Here is a 19219-nt window from a genome sequence, read left to right as displayed (position 1 = left end):
TTTTTTTTTTTTTTTTTTCTGTTCCTCGGTATTATCAACTCTGTATAACCCTCATCGTTTCACTTGTGTGGAGCATATCTAATTTGGGTCTTTTTTATATATCTTCTCTCTGCTTTTAGGTAATGGTTGCTTCACAAGGTGAGAAGTTACAATAATTGGGGGTCGTTTTTTTCACCTGCTGGCTGCTTTTACCATACTGTTTTCCAGGTTTTGGTTTTGAATAATTTCATAGTTGAAGAAAAATTATAGAGCTTTTTTTTTATTATTATGTGTCGTTTCATGTTCTTGTGATGGTCTTTCTCAGATCGAGAGTTTATGGCGGTGACAGAGAACAATAATAGACAGTTACCAATTAGATTATTTACTCATGGGACAGAGCCGATGCCTAGGAAGAGTTTGAATTGCCAATCTCAGAAAGAAAAAATGCTTAAGGTTTCCACAAAACTAGGAGATGATGCGTTGGTCAACTTGAGGAATTCGTGTCTAGGAGTTTTTGTGGAGTTTTACGAAGCTGACTTTGTCTTTGCTGGGAGTATTGTGCAGCACTTGCTTATCCGTCAGCTTTTCGTCCAGGAACCGTACGAAATATGGTGTTTGTTGGGAGACCAACCGGTTAGGTTTTCTCTTAACGAATTCCAACATCTCACTGGACTGAACTGCGAGGAACTCCCTCTGGATGATGATGATGATGATGATGCCGTAATAAACCACCAAACTGAGTTCTGGACGATGCTCAAGTTACCGCCTAACAAAGGTCCAAGTTGGGAAAGCTTGGCTAGGTCGTTGGATGAGTGCAGTGGTTGGTCTGTTCAGGACAGGACTAAGCTTGGGTTATTGTGTTTGTTGTCTATTTGTGTTTTTGCAGAAGACCGGCGAGTTGGTAGAATTCCAGTTTCTATTGCTAAGAAGGTGCTGAGCAGAGATACATTTGACATGTATCCTTGGGGGAGACTGGCGTTTTTGCATCTGATTCGTGCTATCAAATCCGCGGATTTAGACAAATACAGCCTTGTTATGGATGGATTCGTTCAGGTTCTGCAAGTGTGGGGATACTGGGCGTTCCATCGTTTAGGGGAGACATTTGGTAATAAAAGAGAGTGCGAGGGCGTGGAACTAACAAGATGGAAAGGTGGTAGGCCTGATGGTGAGAAGACATTTGACTTGGACCAGTTACTATTGGAAGATATGAGAGAATATGGGAAGGTATTAAATTAATTATTATGTTTATGTTATGTTGGAGATTCGTTTTTTTTTTTTTTTTACATTTGTAGTAGTAACATTAGAAGGTATAAATTTACAAGTCCAATGCTTACATCATATCTGTTTATTTGTTAGGTTCGCGTAACACACTTGCATTATCCGCGTGGAGATTTGATTTTGCCTAAATGGGGAAACGAAGCTCATGATCCTTCGGTTCATTGCATGATTAAAACTGTTCTGAGTCTTGGCTCCCGCTTCAAGCCGACAGATTGGCCTCCCGAGGGAATGAAAGTCGGAAATCCTCAACCGAAGAGAAAGGCTTCCGTCAGTCAAAGGTTATGCGACTCTTCTGGAGTTCATGAGGCATGCGGTTCTCAAACTTCGACCAAGACCAGAAGGAACCGAGGCAATAATGTTAAACGCAGAAATGTTGCTGGCAACGCGAGTTTGGTAGCAACGCAATCTGAGGAATCAAATGACTTGTGGAATTTGTCTCTCAGTTCGTTTCGAACCAAGATAAGAACTGAAGACAGTGGCATGTCGGTGTGCCATGTTTGTAAGAAAAACCAGCTTTGAGCTTTATGTTTTGGAGATCAGAATATATCATCTCTTATCTCACCTTTCTGTTTAAGATATTTGTAGACGACTCTTCCTTGCCTTCCCCTTTAAACCTCTGAACGTAACCTTAATTAGATATGTTTCTAATTGGATTCTCCGTGGAATTAAGCATACAGCTTGTTGTTGTGAGGTGTTAAGCATCACGTAATCTACGTAGCTACCCCACTATTTGTTTCGTTTTGTGCTTAGCTTGTTTATGCGCTTTATTCCCTTTTTGCTGTAGTATATATATCAAATGCAATATGTCTATTCCTCATGTGTGTTTTGTGCGTTAATGAGTTTATACATCTTTTCTCTTATCGTTTGTATATTACTAACCTGAGTTGTTACATATAAAAATGGATTCAAGCGCAGCATCTTGAACATGTAAAGATGTTTTGCTTCTTCAGTTGGCTGTTTAGTGCAGTTGAATCTTGTGAGTTGTGACCAAGTAATTAGGTATATATTACCTAGCTACTGTTGGTAACTAGCTACTGTTGATAACTAGCTACTGTTGTTATTTACAAAGACGTAGAGAGGTTTCATTTCAATATTATTAAAGACCATAATGGATACAAAAGTTCCAAAGGTTTCATTTTTACTCTCAAAAGCTGAAAATACATTTTTAAGTGAATTGTAGTCTTGAAAAAATATTAAGAATATAAAAAATGTACAACTTGTATGATACCACTTTCAAAATCATCATTATCTTTTGTCCACTTCAAAAATACTAAAAAAGGATTATTCTTTTTATGAAATCCTTTCATTAACTATATTTATAAAGTTTTGTAACGTATATATAACGCATGGGATAAAGTATACTGTATATAAGATTTATAATGCTCTAAAATACTGATTTTAAAGTGGTATTTTTCAAAAAAAAATCAAAAAAAAAAATCAAAATCAGAATTGTTATACCCATTATGATATAAACATATAATATTCAATATAAAAATTCTTTTAACATGAATTATGGAAGTTATAAGAAATTGAATAATTTATGGAAAAATTCAAGTCTACAAAAACAATGGTGGAACATTGTTAAAGATGCTCTTACTAAAATTAGCAGTATCATGCATACTATCATTTATGCAAAACAAAATCTACTGGTCGACTCTGAAGGGTTATTATTGATTTTGGCTGCATGGGCTTTGGACTTCCTGACGCCGGTCTTGTATTTAGTAATATCATCGACGACATAGATGGAGTGTACATTTTCCAAAAAAATCATGTTAATGCATCTTCTTTTGAAAATGTAGTGATCAGTGAACCATATAAGAGACTTTGCTTGGGTAGAGTGTACAAAGTAAAAACGTATATGATAAGTTTGAAGGTGTGATCTCTTCTCTCTTATCTCTTCTCTTCTCAATTCCTAATACAAACGATGACAAGATAGGAGTTACAGTGCTCCTCTCCTATCACCATGAACAGAGCACGCAAGCTCTCTAACAAACTCTCAACTACAATGATCACGCAGGATGAGTCTTTACAATAGACTCTCCTAACTATTTATACTCCCTAAAGTTTGTTACGACTTAGAGATATCTTCTTCTTCACTCAAGCTTCCTTCTCACGTGTATTACCACTTGCACGTGTTCTCTTTTGCCTCTCATATACTCTTATGAGCTTATCAGTATACTTTGCTTGAGAGATTCGTAAGCCTATGATCAGAAAAAAACGAATTTAAGAATTGCTGATGAAATAATTATTTTTATTTGTTTTCATATAGAAAGGAAAACCATAAATAAATACCATAAAAGATCATATATCCCATACAAAGTTTTCATAGAGAAAAAAAAACATAAAACAAGACAAAATAAAAAAAAAAAAAAACTACCAACCATCTCTTCTCCCATAGCCATTCCTAATAGAAAAAGATTGAAAACTAGAAGACACATCATCGAGCAAAGCATCACTCATGGCATCACTTAGATTCTTATCATCAGCAGCATTGAAGAAGCATCCACGTGTTCTCGACTCACTTATCAGTTTTGTCCAAATCGAACCACTAAGAGCCAAAGTCATCTCGTTACCAATCACCCATAAACAATGTCTCGCTCGAGTAAGTGCCACATTGGCTCTTTGACGATTATTGAGAAATCCCACGTTCCCTTTAACGTTACTTCTAACGGTAGAGATGATGATGACATCTTCTTCTCCTCCTTGAAACCCATCTACCGATTGAACATTCAAAGTGAAAAGCTGATCTGGTAAGGAACCATACTTATCACCAATTCTATCTTGGATTGCTGTCACTTGTCCTTTGTAAGGTGAAATAACTCCAACACTCATCTTCTGCCTTCTTTGACTTGAAACTGTTTAAAGATTTAAGCAAATTAACAAAAAATAATAATGAAAAACAAATTACGAAATCAATAAAAAGATTGTGTACGTCTATATACCTTTGAAAAGATTTGATATGATTTCGGAAATGACAGCAACTTCAACAATGTTCTTGGGACTATGTCCATCACCAAACTCTTCTTTTCCACGTCCAACATTGATAAAAGAGAAAGAACCAAACATGTTACCTTGAAGAAACCGCTTTTCGTAATTGCTTTCTTGAACAAACGATGCATCTGTGATTCTCCCATCGTAAAACTCCTTATTAGGGAAACGACTAATCGAAGGATGCATTCGATATTGGACATTAAGCAAATGTTTGTTATGACCAATCAGAACCAATCTCTCAAACAAGCTTCTTCCGAGTTTCGCCTTCTCGCATTCATCGTTATGAACCATTGCAGGCAACTGATACTCATCTCCTATTAGGAGCGCATGTCGAAGACCAGGAAGCTGCAATGCAGCAACTGATTCACATTCTTTAAGCTGAGCTGCCTCATCGATTACAAGAAGGTCGACAGAGCCTATTCTCGCCGGATTCATATTGGCAGCACCTGAGGCTGTACAGAAGATTATGTCTGCATTTTGTAGACAAAATTTCCTGATATCTTCAAAATTTCCTAGGCTAGGAATCCCAAAACAATTTGGAAGTAGACATAGAAACCCAAGAGCATCAACACTGATGAGTCTGTTGAAGCAATTGTACCTGAAACCACCTTTCTTGAAATCATCTCTAGAAGAATTCTCTTGCAAGAAATATCTAACACGGTGAAGAGCTTGGCGGGCTGCTATCATGTTCTTCACATCTCTAGATGAAATGAAAGACTTAGGCAGATGAGTGCTCAAGTTAACCATATCAAACTCTAATTCCTCTCTTAAGCCATTAAAGTTTTTCTTCACAAACTCTCCAAATGTAGGAATGTTTACAACTTCTTGCATCGTCGTCTCCTCAACTTCTACCGTCACGTTCTCATCATCTTCCTTCTTCTTTTCAGATTTTTCTTTCTTCCTTTCATCAGCTTCTTTATTCTTCTTCTTCTTCTTCTTCTTCTTCTTTTCCTCTTCTATCATCTTTTCAAGTTCTAATTCATGTACATGTTGCTCGTACTTAGCTTCTGTGTTCTCAAGAAAATCAATGATTGACTCCAACCTCTTCTTCCATCCACAAGATGATGAAAACAATTTACCAAGTTTACTGACGCGATCTTTAAAAAACACATTGAGAAGAGCTTTATTCTTCTTTATCCCCATTCTTTCGCCGTTTCCAGAAAGAACTATATTCCCCATACCGTAAGTGGTACGTTCTAACGTAGAAGTTCCATAGAATAAGGATGAGAACCTTGAAACTACTTCAGCAATAGCGGGGTTTGTAGGAGCACACACAATTGTTTCCTTAGATAAAGCCAATAGCCTCGAGACAACTGCTACAATAGCTGTGTTTGTAGGAGCACATACAACTGTTTTGCACTTTAGTTTGAGAAGAACAGAGAGAAGAGTCGCGACCGTCTTTGTTTTGCCAGTACCAGGAGGTCCCCATATCAGTTTCACACTCTTCTTGTGATTACAATTCCTTGTCTTAAGGCAGCCCAAAATTGCAGCTTCTTGGGAGGAGTTAAGTTTTGCTGAGCGGATGATATCCAAAACCCGGTCAAGGTCAGAACCATCAACGTCATTCTCACAAGAAAAGCATTGTTCAGTAGCCTGCAAGACAAGTAAACCCATAAATCACTCCACTGAAGCATAAAACAGAGCTCTGTTTTTTATGTTACGTACCAAAGCATTTTCTTGAAGCACACTCTCGATTAGAGTGGAATCAGCAGCTTCGTTGTGCAAAGCATTCCAAATCCGAGTGTTTGTGGTCAGAGTCATGAGAAAAACGCCAGAACGAAACAAATGTTTCTCATTCTTAGATATAGATCTAGAGAAGTGAACAGAGAATTTTAAATCACCATAAACAGAGAATACGTAGCCTAGAAGTAAAGGGTTCAAGTCATCAATTCTTGGCCTTTCCTCTGTCAGACTCAGAGCAATAATGTCTCCACACTTAGGCTCGTACTTTTCACCTTTGTCGTATGCATTATAATTCGTCAATGTTATATCATGAAACAACTTGATCGATGACCTTCCACTAAATTCGTTCGTCCTTGTCTCCAAAGAAACTATTTGAAAGACAGGAGCTTTCGATAGAGATTTGAAACTAGAGAACAACTCGGTTCGTGTTTCCTCGAGTAAGTGAGGAACAAAACACTGAAAGTATTCATCAACGGAACTAAATCTGTCTGGTATTGTCTTTATCTGTTACAAAAAAAAGCATCATCAAGTAACAATAAGTACAAAAGATAAAAGCTAAAGAAGAAAAGGTTAAAAAAATAAAATAAAAAGACCTTTTCCTTGTAGAGATCTTCGTTGAGTATATCTTTGATAGACCAAGAACATACTCTAGCGAACAGACTTGTTTGCACTTCTTTTCCCAAGATCCTTCTTATTTCTTTATTATCCATCAAATCAACAGCCATAACCAACCTGAGATAGGTTTAGAAATTACCAAAAGGGAAGACAAGAAATTTTTTTAGAGGATTTGAGCAGACGAAGACAGATCTCAAATTCGTGAAGAAGATTATCAGTTTTGTCTACTCATAAGGAAGAAGAAGGCTAAAAGTCCAAACAGACTTTGGAAATGAACTCAGATTTAAACATGTTTCCAAGAAATTATTTACTAATGCATGTACAGTTCGATTTTCTTTTTAATGATGCATAGAGTATTTATTAGTATGAAGCACGTATGACACTTCACATTCGTAGAGTGTAAAAGAGTTCATATTTATTAAACTTTACTTCTTTTTCCTATTCGAGAGAGATTAGTTCAATTGTGATGTTGATTTTCCAAATCGCATGGAGAAGAAGAATGGTCGAGATTTTAAGAACATAGCTTTCATGGTTAAACTTAAGGAAACTTGATATATCGTCGGAAGAGTTGTAGAAAAGACCTAACTCGAGAAAGTCTGAGTTAGAAACAGTCCTCAATCAACCCGTTTTTATCAAGTGATGAATTAAAGTAGTACAATGTTAAAATGTCAGGATTGGTAGGGTTCAGCTAAGAGAGTGTTATAATGTGGCTTGATAAAAGCTCATCAGAAAACAATAAGCTAGGTTGTCTTTTGTAGATCAAGCTAATGTTTTATTAATCAGATGTTTCTATTTCCTATATCGGGGGTTTGAAAAGTAAACACAATCTATATTTTAAGAAGATAGAGCTGATAAAATCGAGTTAATTCATCAGTATTATTTCCATTTGCTAACAGCTTAAAATTTTGGGATGCCCACAAAACATATACAACGTACTAGAGTATTGCAGTAAATCCATCTTTTATACGGTATCAATTTGTATCTCGAATTTGATCTTGTTTTCTGAAATATTTGTCTAGTCCATTTACTAACCTGTTATATAGAAAGAATTTGCAATTTTCTGTTAAAATGACCTTGATGAGGGAAGAAAAATAAGTCCAAATGGATTTTTAACTATAAAAGAAAAACGAGTCGAGTTTCAAGATGGGGTGAACTGAAAACCATAAATACCAAAGAACAACATAAATCCCATACAGAGTTTTAATAGGAAAAGCAAAACATAAAAAGATAAAATAAATTAAACATCTACCAAGCATTTCTTCTCCCAAGACCATTCCTGATGGAAAGAGATCCAAAACTCGAAGACACATCCTCAAGCAAAGCATCATTCATGGCATCGCTTAGGCTCTTCTCATCAGCAGCATCGTAGAAGCAGCCACGTGTTCTCGACTCACTTATCAGTTTAGCCCAAATAGAACCACTTAGGGACAAAGTTGTCTCGTTACCAACCACCCACAGACAGTGCCTTGCACGAGTTAGTGCCACATTAGCTCTTTGACGGTTGTTGAGAAATCCCACTTTTCCATTACCGTTACTTCGGACGGTAGAGATGATGATAACATCTTCTTCACCACCTTGAAACCCATCTACGGACCGAACATTCAAATTGAAAAGCTGACCTGACAAGGAACTGTACTTATTTTTGGTTCTGTCTTGAATTGCTCGGACTTGTCCTTTGTAAGGTGAAACCACTCCAACACTCATCTTCATTCTCCTTTCACTTGATACTATTTAAAAACTTAAGCACATTAATAATAATAATAATAAAAAAAGAATACTGAAAAACATATTAATATCGGTAAAAATAAAATTAAACCTTTGTAAAGGTTAGATATGATTTCAGAAATCACAGCAACTTCAACCATGTTTTTAGGACTATGTCCATCACCAAACTCTTCTTCTCCACGTCCAACATTGATAAAAGAGAAAGAACCAAACATGTTTCCTTGAAGAAACCTCTTTTGATAAATGATTTCTTGAACATTCGCAGCATCTGTGATTCTTCCATCATAGAACTCTCTGTTGGGAAAACGACTTATGGAAGGATGCATTCGGTATTGGACATTGAGCAAGTGTTTGCTATGACCAAGTATAACCAATCTCTCGAACAAGCTTCTTCCAAATTTCGCTTTTTCACATACCTTCAACATTAATTAATTTATGGTTAGAAAACCATAGTATATATAGCGCTTGAATATAGAAAGACAATTTATTTAAGATAATAGAGTACCTCGTTGTGAACCATTGCAGGCAATTGAAGCTCATCTCCTATTAAAACAGCATGACGAAGTCCAGAAAGTTGCAAAGCAGCAACTGATTCACATTCTTTAAGCTGAGCCGCCTCATCGACCACAAGAAGGTCGATCGGTCCTGTCCTTATCGGATTCATATCTGCAGCACCTGAGGCTGTGCAGAAAATTATGCTTGCATTCTGTAGACAAAAGTTTTTTGTATCTTTGTTTTCCAGCATATCCGTAACCTCAAAACGTTCAGGAAGTAAACGTAGAGCCTGGAGACAATCACCACTGATGAGTCTGATGAACCAATCAAATCTGAAACTTCCCTTCTTGAAATCATCTCTAGTAGAGTTCTCTTTCAAAAAATATCTGACGCGCGTAAGAGCTTGACGAGCTGCGACCATAGTATTCACTTGTCCAGATGAAATGAAAGACTTGGGAAGATGAGTGTACAAATCAACCATATCTTTCTCCAATTCGTCACTGAGGCCATCAAAAGTCTTCTTTACAAACTCCCCAAATGTAAGAATCTTTATGGCTTTTGGCTTCTGTTCAATAAATCCTTCTTCCTTCTTCTTCTTCTTTTTCATTTCTTCTTCTTTTTCATTTCTTCTTCTTTTATTCTTTCAGCTTCGACCAGTAGAAGGACATACTGCTCGTACTTGGCCTCCGTGTTCTCAAGAAGTTTTATCAGTGAATCTAACCTCTTCTTCCAACCCGAATATGGGGAAAAAAGGTTACCAAGTTTACCAACACGCTCATCAAGAAACACATCGAGAAGAACATCCTTTTCTTTAATCCCCATCCTGTCGCGGTTTCCAGATAGAACCATGTCCCCCAGCCCGTAAGTAGGGTGTTCTGATGAACAAGTTTCCTTAAATAAGGACATGAGCCTCGACACTACTTCTACAATAGCTGTGTTTGTAGGAGCACATACAACTGTTTTGCACTTTAGCTTGAGAAGGCAAAAGAGAAGAGTCGCGACCGTCTTTGTTTTGCCAGTACCAGGAGGTCCCCAAATCAGCTTCACACTGTGCTCGTGATAGCAGTTCCTTTTCTCAAGGCAACTCAAGATTGCTGCTTCTTGGGATGAGTTCAGTTTCGCAGAACGGATTATATCCAAAACATGGTCAGAATACTCAGAATCATCAAAACCATTCGCACAAACACACTGCTTAGTTGCCTGCAACACAAGCAAAACCTTAAATCACTCTATGAAAGAATATAATATACGCTACAAAGAGAAAACTTATCATGATATTATAACACGTACCAGGGTATTTTCCTGAAGCACACTCTTTACTAGAGTTAAATTGGCAGCTTCGTTGTGCAAAGCGTTCCAAATTCGAGTGTTTGTTGTTAAATTCATGAGAAAAACTCCAAAATGAAGTGAAGTTTCCCTGAACATACGGTCCATTTCAAGATCTGATATCGATCTAGATGAATGAACAGTGATAACAAGATCACCATCAGAGGATACGTAAGCGAGAAGTAAAGGATTCAAGTCATCGATCCGTCTTGGCCTTTCCTTTGTCAGAGCAATAAGATCTCCACCTTTAGGCTGATACTTTGCACCAATACTCAATGCATTAGTTATTTTTATATCATAGAACAAATTGTTTGATGAGCTTCCACTTGAAGTATGTCTATCCATAGAACTTATTTCAAAGACAGGAGCTTTGGATAAAGATTTGAAGCTGGAAAACAACTCGGTCCGTGTTTCCTCAAGTAGATGAGGAACAAAACACTGAAGGTATTCATCAACAGATCTGAACGTGTTTGGTATTATCTTCATCTGTTACAAAATATACCAGCGGTGAGGAATATAACATACAGAAGAAAGGGTGAATAAAGATTATATAAAAAAAAAACCTTGTTCTTGTGGAGATCTCTGTTGAGAATATTTTTGATAGACCAAGAGAATACTCTATTGGCCAGACTTGTTTTCTCGTTCTCGTCCATGACCCTTCGTCTTTCAAGAAGATTGTCCATCAAAGCAACAGCTATAACTAACCTGAGTTACGTTGCAACACGTAACGTGCCTTAGGAGGCAAGAAGAATAAAATAACAAGTAAAGAGTAATTTTTAATTTTTTTGTAGATAGAGAACTTGGCAGAAAAATTAACAGAGACGAAGAAGATAAATCTGGAGTGAACTCATACTATCAGTTTGGTCTACTTAAAAAGGAAGACGAAGGCGAAAGGTCTACTTTCGAAATTTCAACATTTTCCGAGAAATATGTAATGATCAATGAACCGAAGATGACACTTCATCTCCGTAAAGTCTTACTACATGCATAGTTATTATATGCACTTTAAATCATTACTTTTTCATTTGTTTCTTTTTCGTTTACGAGAAATTAATTAAATCTGTAATGTTGATTTTCCAAATGGCATGGGGAAGAAGAAATTAAACACTACAAGAAAACAGGCAATTTACGACTACGATTGGCGACTAAACTCGTAGTCGCCAAATTTAGTGACTATATACCGACTGTTTAACTATTACTTTACAACTGCTAAAACTTAGTCGTAAATTAGTCGTTTTTTACCGACTGAAATGAATAGTTGGTTCAGTAGTCGTTAATTAGCGACTATTTTACGACTGAAAGACAAGAAAGTAATTTTGTCAGCAAACAGTAGCTAAATTGGCGACTACATGGTGACTACTGCGGCGAGTCGTTAATTTGGCTACTAAAATACGACTAAATTAGTTAGTCGGATATTTGGCGACTACTAAGCGACTATTGAGGTGAGTCGCAAACATGTCGGCCAAAAAGAAACACGTTTTTTTCGTTTGTGGGGTTGGTAAGCTTTGTTTTGTTGCGACTGTTAGTTTGAGTCACATCAGAGTCGTTTTACAGTCGTTTTTCAGTCGCCAAATTTCTCTATATATACCACACCTTCCTTTCTTATTTCATTCACACCACAAGCAAGAGCATTAGCAAGAAAGAAATCGAGAGTAACAAAAAAAATTTTGAGAGTGAGAAAAAAAATAGAGTGAGAAAAAAAAAACAAGAGTGAGAAAAAAAATCAAAAGAGAAAAAAAAAACAAGAGTGAGAGATCTTTAATAATGGCGGGAAGTTCTAATTATAGTCATTTTCGGGAGTGGATGTATAAGAGGCTTGATGAAGTGACGGGAAATTTCACGGAAGAGTTCAGCACCGGGGTAGAGGAGTTCATGGCTTTTGCAAATAGTCAGCGTTTAGCACAAAATAATGGTGGTAAGTTTCACTGCCCTTGTGATAAGTGCAAAAACGGTAGGCGTCTTCCAGGGGGTACAATTTGGAATCATATTTTTTGCTATGGGTTTATGCCAGATTATTATGTTTGGTATAAACATGGGGAAGAAATTAATATGGGCATAGGAACGAGTTATGTAGATCCGACGTTTGTAAGTGGGAATGAAGAAGTGGGTAATGTGGTAGGAGATAGATATGTGGATATGGTGAATGATGCATTTCGTTATAACATAAGTTTAGAAGATAATTATCATCAAGATAATTATCATCAAGATGGTAGTTATCAGAATGTCGAGGAACCGGTACTTAACCATTCCAAGAAATTCTACGACTTGTTAGAAGGTGCAAAAAATCCATTATATGATGGTTGCCATGAAGGTCACTCACAATTATCCCTAGCTGCTAGAGTCATGCAAAATAAGGCAGATTATAATATGAGTGAAAAGTTAGTGGATTCGGTTTGTGAAATATTGACTGATTATTTACCAGAAGGAAACCAAGCTACTGGTTCACATTATGAGACCGAAAAATTGATGCGCAATTTAGGCCTCCCATATCATACAATTGATGTTTGTATTAACAATTGTATGATATATTGGAAAGATGACGAAAAGGAAGATAAATGTCTGTTTTGTGGTGCACAAAGATGGAAGCCTCGGGAGGGCCGACGTAGAACCAAAGTACCATATAGTCGTATGTGGTATCTTCCTATTGCTGATAGATTGAAGAGAATGTATCAAAGCCACAAGACTGCAGCAGCAATGAGATGGCATGCCGAGCACCAAACAAAGGAGGGAGAAATGAATCATCCTTCTGATGCAGCGGAGTGGAGGTATTTTCAAGAACAACATCCCCGTTTTGCCGAAGAACCCCGTAACGTGTATCTTGGATTATGTACCGATGGGTTCAATCCATTTGGGATGTCTCGAAATCATTTTCTATGGCCTGTGATCTTGACGCCATATAATCTACCCCCTGGTATGTGCATGAATACCGAGTATTTGTTTCTTACAATCTTGAATTCTGGGCCAAATCATCCGCGAGCTAGTCTTGATATATTTCTCCAACCTCTTATTGAGGAGTTAAAAGAGTTGTGGTCTACTGGAGTTGATGCGTACGATGTGTCCTTGAGTCAAAATTTTAATCTAAAAGCAGCGCTGATGTGGACGATCAGCGATTTCCCGGCATATGGCATGTTATCTGGATGGACAACACATGGTAAGTTGTCTTGTCCAGTTTGCATGGACGATACAAAGTCTTTTTATCTACCTAATGGAAGGAAGACATGTTGGTTTGATTGTCACCGGAGATTTCTTCCCCATGGTCATCCTCTTAGGCGGAATAAAAAAGACTTCTTAAAAGGTAAAGACGCTATGAGAGAGTATCCACCTGAGTCTTTGACCGGTGAGCAAATTTACTCTGAGCGATTGAGTGGTGTGAATCCACCAAAAACGAAGGACGTCGGTGGAAATGGTCATGAAAAGAAGATGCCGGGATATGGGAAGCAACACAACTGGCACAAAGAAAGCATATTGTGGCAGCTGCCATACTGGAGGGACCTCAATCTACGACATAATATTGACGTGATGCATACAGAGAAGAATTTTTTGGACAACATCATGTATACTCTTATGCGTGTGAAGGGTAAATCAAAAGATACCATCATGTCAAGATTGGATTTAGTGAAGTTCTGTTCTCGGCCACACTTACATCTTGATAGTAGGGGTAAAGCACCTTTCCCGGCATATGCATTGACAGACGAAGCCAGAACAAGCTTATTGGAATGTGTGAAACACTCAATTAAATTCCCAGATGGTTATTCGTCAGACTTAGCTAGTTGTGTTGATATGGAAAATGGAAAGTTTTCAGGCATGAAGAGCCATGATTGCCATGTTTTTATGGAACGGTTACTTCCATTTATTTTTGCAGAACTGCTTCACAAGAATGTCCACCTTGCTTTATCAGGTACTCGTTAATTAATAAATCAAAATTTTATTTGTTTATTAAGTACTTATATAATTCTTAATGTGATATTGAAGTTTGAATATATCTTGTAGGGGTTGGAGCATTTTTTCGGGACTTATGTTCTAGGACTTTGCATACAAGTCGCCTTCAAATTCTAAAACAGAATATAGTTCTCATCCTATGCAACTTGGAAAAGATCTTTCCACCATCCTTTTTTGATGTGATGGAGCACCTGCCTATACATCTCCCTTACGAAGCTGAATTAGGAGGTCCTGTCCAATATAGGTGGATGTATCCTTTTGAAAGATTTTTTAAAAAATTGAAAGGAAAAGCAAAGAACAAAAGGTATGCAGCAGGATCAATTGTTGAATCATATATCAATGACGAGATTGCATACTTCTCAGAGCACTATTTTGCCGAGAACATACAAACAAAATCAAGGTAAATGATCAAGATTTGAATTTATTGTGTGAATATATATTTAATTTTCAATCATTTGGTCAGGTTAACAAGATTTGATGAAGGTGAAAACCCTGTATATCATGTGCCTGGAGTGCCTTCTATATTTACTCACGTTGGCCGTCCAAGTGGGGAAATGCATGAAACATGGCTCTCAAGCCGAGACTATCAATGCGCCCACGCATATGTTTTAAGAAATTGTGACTATTTCAAGCCAATTGAGAGGTATATATATAATTAAGTAGGGATCACTCAAATTATATATAATTTGCTATGATCTCTCATATATTTTTGTTTGTCTTGTATACATAGTATGTTCGAGGATTTTCTTTCAGCAAAATATCCAGGACTTCCCGAGAAGGAACCCAATAAATCCAATAAATTTGGAAGAGGAAGTAAACCCAATAAATCTAGATTACGGCGTTGAGGATGTGGAACCTGAAGATGAATTCTTGTGTAATTTATCATCTTCGGATGATGAAGAACCAGATGATGAAGAATCCTCCTAATTATGTCTATGTCAAATTTGTGGAATAAATAATATGTAATATATCTTGAATTGTGTTCTAAATAATACGTAATATATATTAAATGTTATGTTTAAAAATATATAAACTAAGCCAAATATATAAATTAAGCCAAATATATTAAATGTTATGTTTAAAAATATATAAATTAAGCCAAATATATAAATTAAGCCAAATATATTAAATGTTATGTTTAAAAATATATAAATTAAATTATATGGATTTAAAAGGATTAAATTAAGCCACTGATTAGCGACTATTAAGTGACTAAGTTCAAAATACTTGGGTTTAATTACCTCAATCCGTTAATGGACCTGATTATAGACTTCTTAAACAAGCCCAGCCTTATAAAAAAATTAGTCTTTACAAATACCAACTACTTAGAGACTGATAGGCGACTAATTTGAAGCTTATTGGGTTAATTAAACACGAAGTCCATTAACGGCCCATCACACACGACCTAACCCTAATCGTTAACCTAATCTCTATTCATTCTAACATTTCTTCTTCTTTGTGTTCGTCGCCGTTTTCTCTCTACATCGAAACCCTAATCTTTCCCGTTCTTCCCCGTAAATCGCCGTTTTCTCTCTAACGACGAAGATGCCTCTAGTCAAGAAGCCTGGACGCAAGAGAAATGTTGCCCCCAACGCTTCTCTCAGACCCGGTGGCTCTAATCCATCATCTAAGGTGAGAAGACTCAATCCTCTACCGAGTCAATACAACTTCACTCCGGCGGCTGAAAATCCTACGCCTCCGACGCCTCCGACGCCTCAAGAACAAGTCCGCGTTTCTCCCCAGATATCGACATCCGCGGCACCGCAAGTCAGAAACTATCCACCACCGCAGATCCTTTTTCAAAGCTCCGTGAATCGAGTTGGTGTAGAGCATCCATCTCGGTCATCAACCGAAGTGATGAACAATCCACCGGTTCAATCGAATCCGTTGGAAGATTCTGCGAGATCTCCAAATGCAGCCTCTCACGCTCAAAGTCATCCTTCTTCTCAAGGTCACAACTTCGCAGAGTCAGATCCAGTCTTGCCGGAACTCCAGGAGGACACGTTGAGGGCTCTAAACGCGATACTTATGGTGCCGGACCGTCATACGTTCACCACCGTCCTCTCTCCGGAACCGAAGCCTAACACGACTTGGTATGTCTACGTTTTCATAATTTTACAACCGTGTTCTAGTTAGTTGGTTGATTTTTGTTGTCTTGTTGTAGTAAGTACTCTTAGGGATTCATGTCTGTTATTGGTTGGTTGATTTTTGTTGTCTGATTGGTTTAACTAACCGTGTTCTAGTTAGTTGTGAAAAAAATTCTGAAACAATTGTGTTCTAGTTTGTAAATTAGTTAGACTTACAACCGTGTTTCAGTATTTCATGTCTGTTATTGGTTGGCTTCAGATTGTAGTAAACGAGTGAATGTGTTTAATGTCTGTTTCAGTGTGTAGTAAACGATTTTAACTAACTGTTATGTGACTTGATTCTTTTGTTATGTCTGTCAAAGAACTGACTTGATTCTTTTGTTATTTGAGGTTTACTCGTGATGCAAAATCAGCACTGGTTCGGAAGATTACTAGAGTTTTTACAAACAAATTTGATGGTCCATACTACAATTGGTCATGTGTGCCTCCGGATAGACGAGAAAGATACTTCCTTGAGTTTGCGGTATAGTTTTATGTTCTGAGTTTCATTCATAGATAGGTTTTGATTAAGTTGTTGTTCACTAATGTAATTTTATTTTCCTTTTTTCATAGAAAACACACACTTGGGATCCTTTAATAACAGGAACAGTGCAACAGTATTTCTATGACATATGCCAACGACGGATGAAAAACATGGTTAGCGACGTTAGGACTAGTCGAGTGCAACCTAAATGGATCGAGGGTGACCTGTGGAAAGTAATGGTTGCTCAGTGGGAGACTGAAGAAGCACAAGAAAGGAGTCGAATCTATTCCAAAGCNAGTTCAATCGAATCCGTTGGAAGATTCTGCGAGATCTCCAAATGCAGCCTCTGACGCTCAAAGTCATCCTTCTTCTCAAGGTCACAACTTCGCAGAGTCAGATCCAGTCTTGCCGGAACTCCAGGAGGACACGTTGAGGGCTCTAAACGCGATACTTATGGTGCCGGACCGTCATACGTTCACCACCGTCCTCTCTCCGGAACCGAAGCCTAACACGACTTGGTATGTCTACGTTTTCATAATTTTACAACCGTGTTCTAGTTAGTTGGTTGATTTTTGTTGTCTGTTATTGGTTGGCTTCAGATTGTAGTAAACGAGTGAATGTGTTTAATGTCTGTTTCAGTGTGTAGTAAACGATTTTAACTAACTGTTATGTGACTTGATTCTTTTGTTATGTCTGTCAAAGAACTGACTTGATTCTTTTGTTATTTGAGGTTTACTCGTGATGCAAAATCAGCACTGGTTCGGAAGATTACTAGAGTTTTTACAAACAAATTTGATGGTCCATTCTACAATTGGTCATGTGTGCCTCCGGATAGACGAGAAAGATACTTCCTTGAGTTTGCGGTATAGTTTTATGTTCTGAGTTTCATTCATAGATAGGTTTTGATTAAGTTGTTGTTCACTAATGTAATTTTATTTTCCTTTTTTCATAGAAAACACACACTTGGGATCCTTTAATAACAGGAACAGTGCAACAGTATTTCTATGACATATGCCAACGACGGATGAAAAACATGGTTAGCGACGTTAGGACTAGTCGAGTGCAACCTAAATGGATCGAGGGTGACCTGTGGAAAGTAATGGTTGCTCAGTGGGAGACTGAAGAAGCACAAGAAAGGAGTCGAATCTATTCCAAAGCTCGCATGTCAGACCGTAATGGTCTCGGTCCTCACATGCACTTATCTGGGCCAACATCTTATCAACAAGTCAAACAAGGCTTGGTGAGTAACTTTGTTTTTTTTTCTTACACCTTTGCAACTTAAACTTATATCTTAACCCTTTTCTTTGTTTTTGTAACATTCCAGGAAGAAAAACTTGGGAGACCAGTGAGTCTCGGTGAGGTTTTCAAAGAAACTCATACAAAGCCAGATGGTACATATGTGGATCGCAAGGCTGAGAAGATCTTTACAACTTATGAGAAAAACTTACAAGCTAAGCTATCTGAGATTGAGTCAGATCCTTCACAAGTTCATGAGCTCACAGCAGAAGATTATACTGCCATCTTTCTTCAGGTAAAGTTACATTTCTCACAATCTATATTTAAAGAATCTTTAACTTTCATATTCTCTATTTACAGTTTCACCTTTTTTTTTTCTCAGTCCACCGAGAAGGATTCACGAGGTAATATTTTTGGGCTCGGTAGCCTCAAGGATCATCTTCAGGGTCTTCTCAATGGCAGCAGCTATCATCAACAAGGACAGTCATCATCGTTTGTAGCATTGCAAGAGCAAATGAAGGAAGCTCAAAGGATCATTGAAGAACAAGTTGCTTATGCGACAAAACGTGATGCTGAGTTTGCTGCTCGTGAAGCAGAACATTCCAAAGTTGTGGCTGAGCAACAGAAGAAGATAGATCGCTTGGAAAAGTTCATGCAGAAACTTGATCCGGCCTTTCTCGAGTTCCATGAGTCTGAATCAAGTGATGCACCCATCGACCCTCCTACATAAAGTGCATCTCCTCCTTAGGTTAATTCTTAGGCTACTTATCTCTCTCTATTTCTTACTCTAATGAACTTGACAATTTGGGATGATGTGTTCTTCCTTATCACTTAAGAGAATCATAGTGTTAGGTTCTCTCTTTTGGTTGTGACAAAAATATGGTTCTCTCTTTTTGTAATGGCTTATGTGGTGTACTAATTACAATTATGGTTAACTTTTGGTAATTAAAAATGCAAATTTTAAGGCTTTCTTTGATTATAAATTTGAGTTATAAGCAAAACAAAAAAAAAAGATTCTGGTTTTTAATCCCTATAGTCTTCAAATAGTCATTAAATCTAGATTAACATAGTCGCAACACAGTCGTCAAATAGTCGTCTCGTAGTAGCCAAGTAGTCGCTACATTTGACGACTATATCACAACTATTCTCAAACTAATCTCCTTCACATCGCATTAATCGTTAAACTGTCAGCAAATAGTCGTAAATGTTTACTGACTACTTTACGACTATCTGTACACAACGACTGTTCACATTTTAATTAATCGTAACTTAGTCACAAAACAGTCGTAAACGTTTACGACTACCTTACGACTACTTTTACGACTACGTGGATTAGTCGTAA

At 37.4% G+C, this 19219-nt stretch overlaps 6 protein-coding genes across 6 annotated transcripts; 4 read left to right on the top strand and 2 right to left on the bottom strand.

Annotated features, from left to right (window-relative positions):
- Positions 303 to 1905, top strand: LOC104732610. The gene is made up of 2 exons (XM_019233851.1): positions 303 to 1203; positions 1336 to 1905. The coding sequence occupies exons 1-2, from the start codon at positions 316 to 318 to the stop codon at positions 1774 to 1776; spliced, it is 1329 nt and encodes a 442-aa protein (XP_019089396.1). The 5' UTR covers positions 303 to 315; the 3' UTR covers positions 1777 to 1905.
- LOC104733838 (uncharacterized ATP-dependent helicase C29A10.10c-like) lies at positions 3631 to 6656 on the bottom strand. Its single transcript, XM_019233649.1, has 6 exons — positions 6525 to 6656; positions 5914 to 6435; positions 5534 to 5841; positions 5168 to 5458; positions 4200 to 5077; positions 3631 to 4112 (listed from the first exon to the last, which is right to left on the bottom strand). Exons 1-6 carry the CDS (start codon positions 6654 to 6656, stop codon positions 3631 to 3633), a joined length of 2613 nt encoding a protein of 870 aa, XP_019089194.1.
- LOC104732609 (uncharacterized ATP-dependent helicase C29A10.10c-like) lies at positions 7792 to 10775 on the bottom strand. Its single transcript, XM_010452171.1, has 6 exons — positions 10656 to 10775; positions 10057 to 10578; positions 9374 to 9966; positions 8777 to 9341; positions 8363 to 8687; positions 7792 to 8273 (listed from the first exon to the last, which is right to left on the bottom strand). The coding sequence occupies exons 1-6, from the start codon at positions 10773 to 10775 to the stop codon at positions 7792 to 7794; spliced, it is 2607 nt and encodes an 868-aa protein (XP_010450473.1).
- Positions 11857 to 14876, top strand: LOC104733837. Its single transcript, XM_010453379.1, has 6 exons — positions 11857 to 12061; positions 12152 to 12359; positions 12747 to 13990; positions 14083 to 14431; positions 14495 to 14674; positions 14762 to 14876. The coding sequence occupies exons 1-6, from the start codon at positions 11857 to 11859 to the stop codon at positions 14874 to 14876; spliced, it is 2301 nt and encodes a 766-aa protein (XP_010451681.1).
- LOC109128146 lies at positions 15220 to 16924 on the top strand. The gene is made up of 2 exons (XM_019233952.1): positions 15220 to 16641; positions 16731 to 16924. Exon 1 carries the CDS (start codon positions 15577 to 15579, stop codon positions 16165 to 16167), a length of 591 nt encoding a protein of 196 aa, XP_019089497.1. The 5' UTR covers positions 15220 to 15576; the 3' UTR covers positions 16168 to 16641; positions 16731 to 16924.
- Positions 16574 to 18844, top strand: LOC104732608. The gene is made up of 6 exons (XM_010452170.2): positions 16574 to 16641; positions 16890 to 17159; positions 17372 to 17504; positions 17594 to 17881; positions 17966 to 18172; positions 18260 to 18844. Exons 1-6 carry the CDS (start codon positions 16574 to 16576, stop codon positions 18605 to 18607), a joined length of 1314 nt encoding a protein of 437 aa, XP_010450472.2. The 3' UTR covers positions 18608 to 18844.

This window comes from Camelina sativa, chromosome 12, assembly GCF_000633955.1.
Source record: "Camelina sativa cultivar DH55 chromosome 12, Cs, whole genome shotgun sequence".
Taxonomy (NCBI): Eukaryota; Viridiplantae; Streptophyta; class Magnoliopsida; order Brassicales; family Brassicaceae; genus Camelina; species Camelina sativa.
This window is presented reverse-complemented; position numbering and strand designations above follow the sequence as displayed.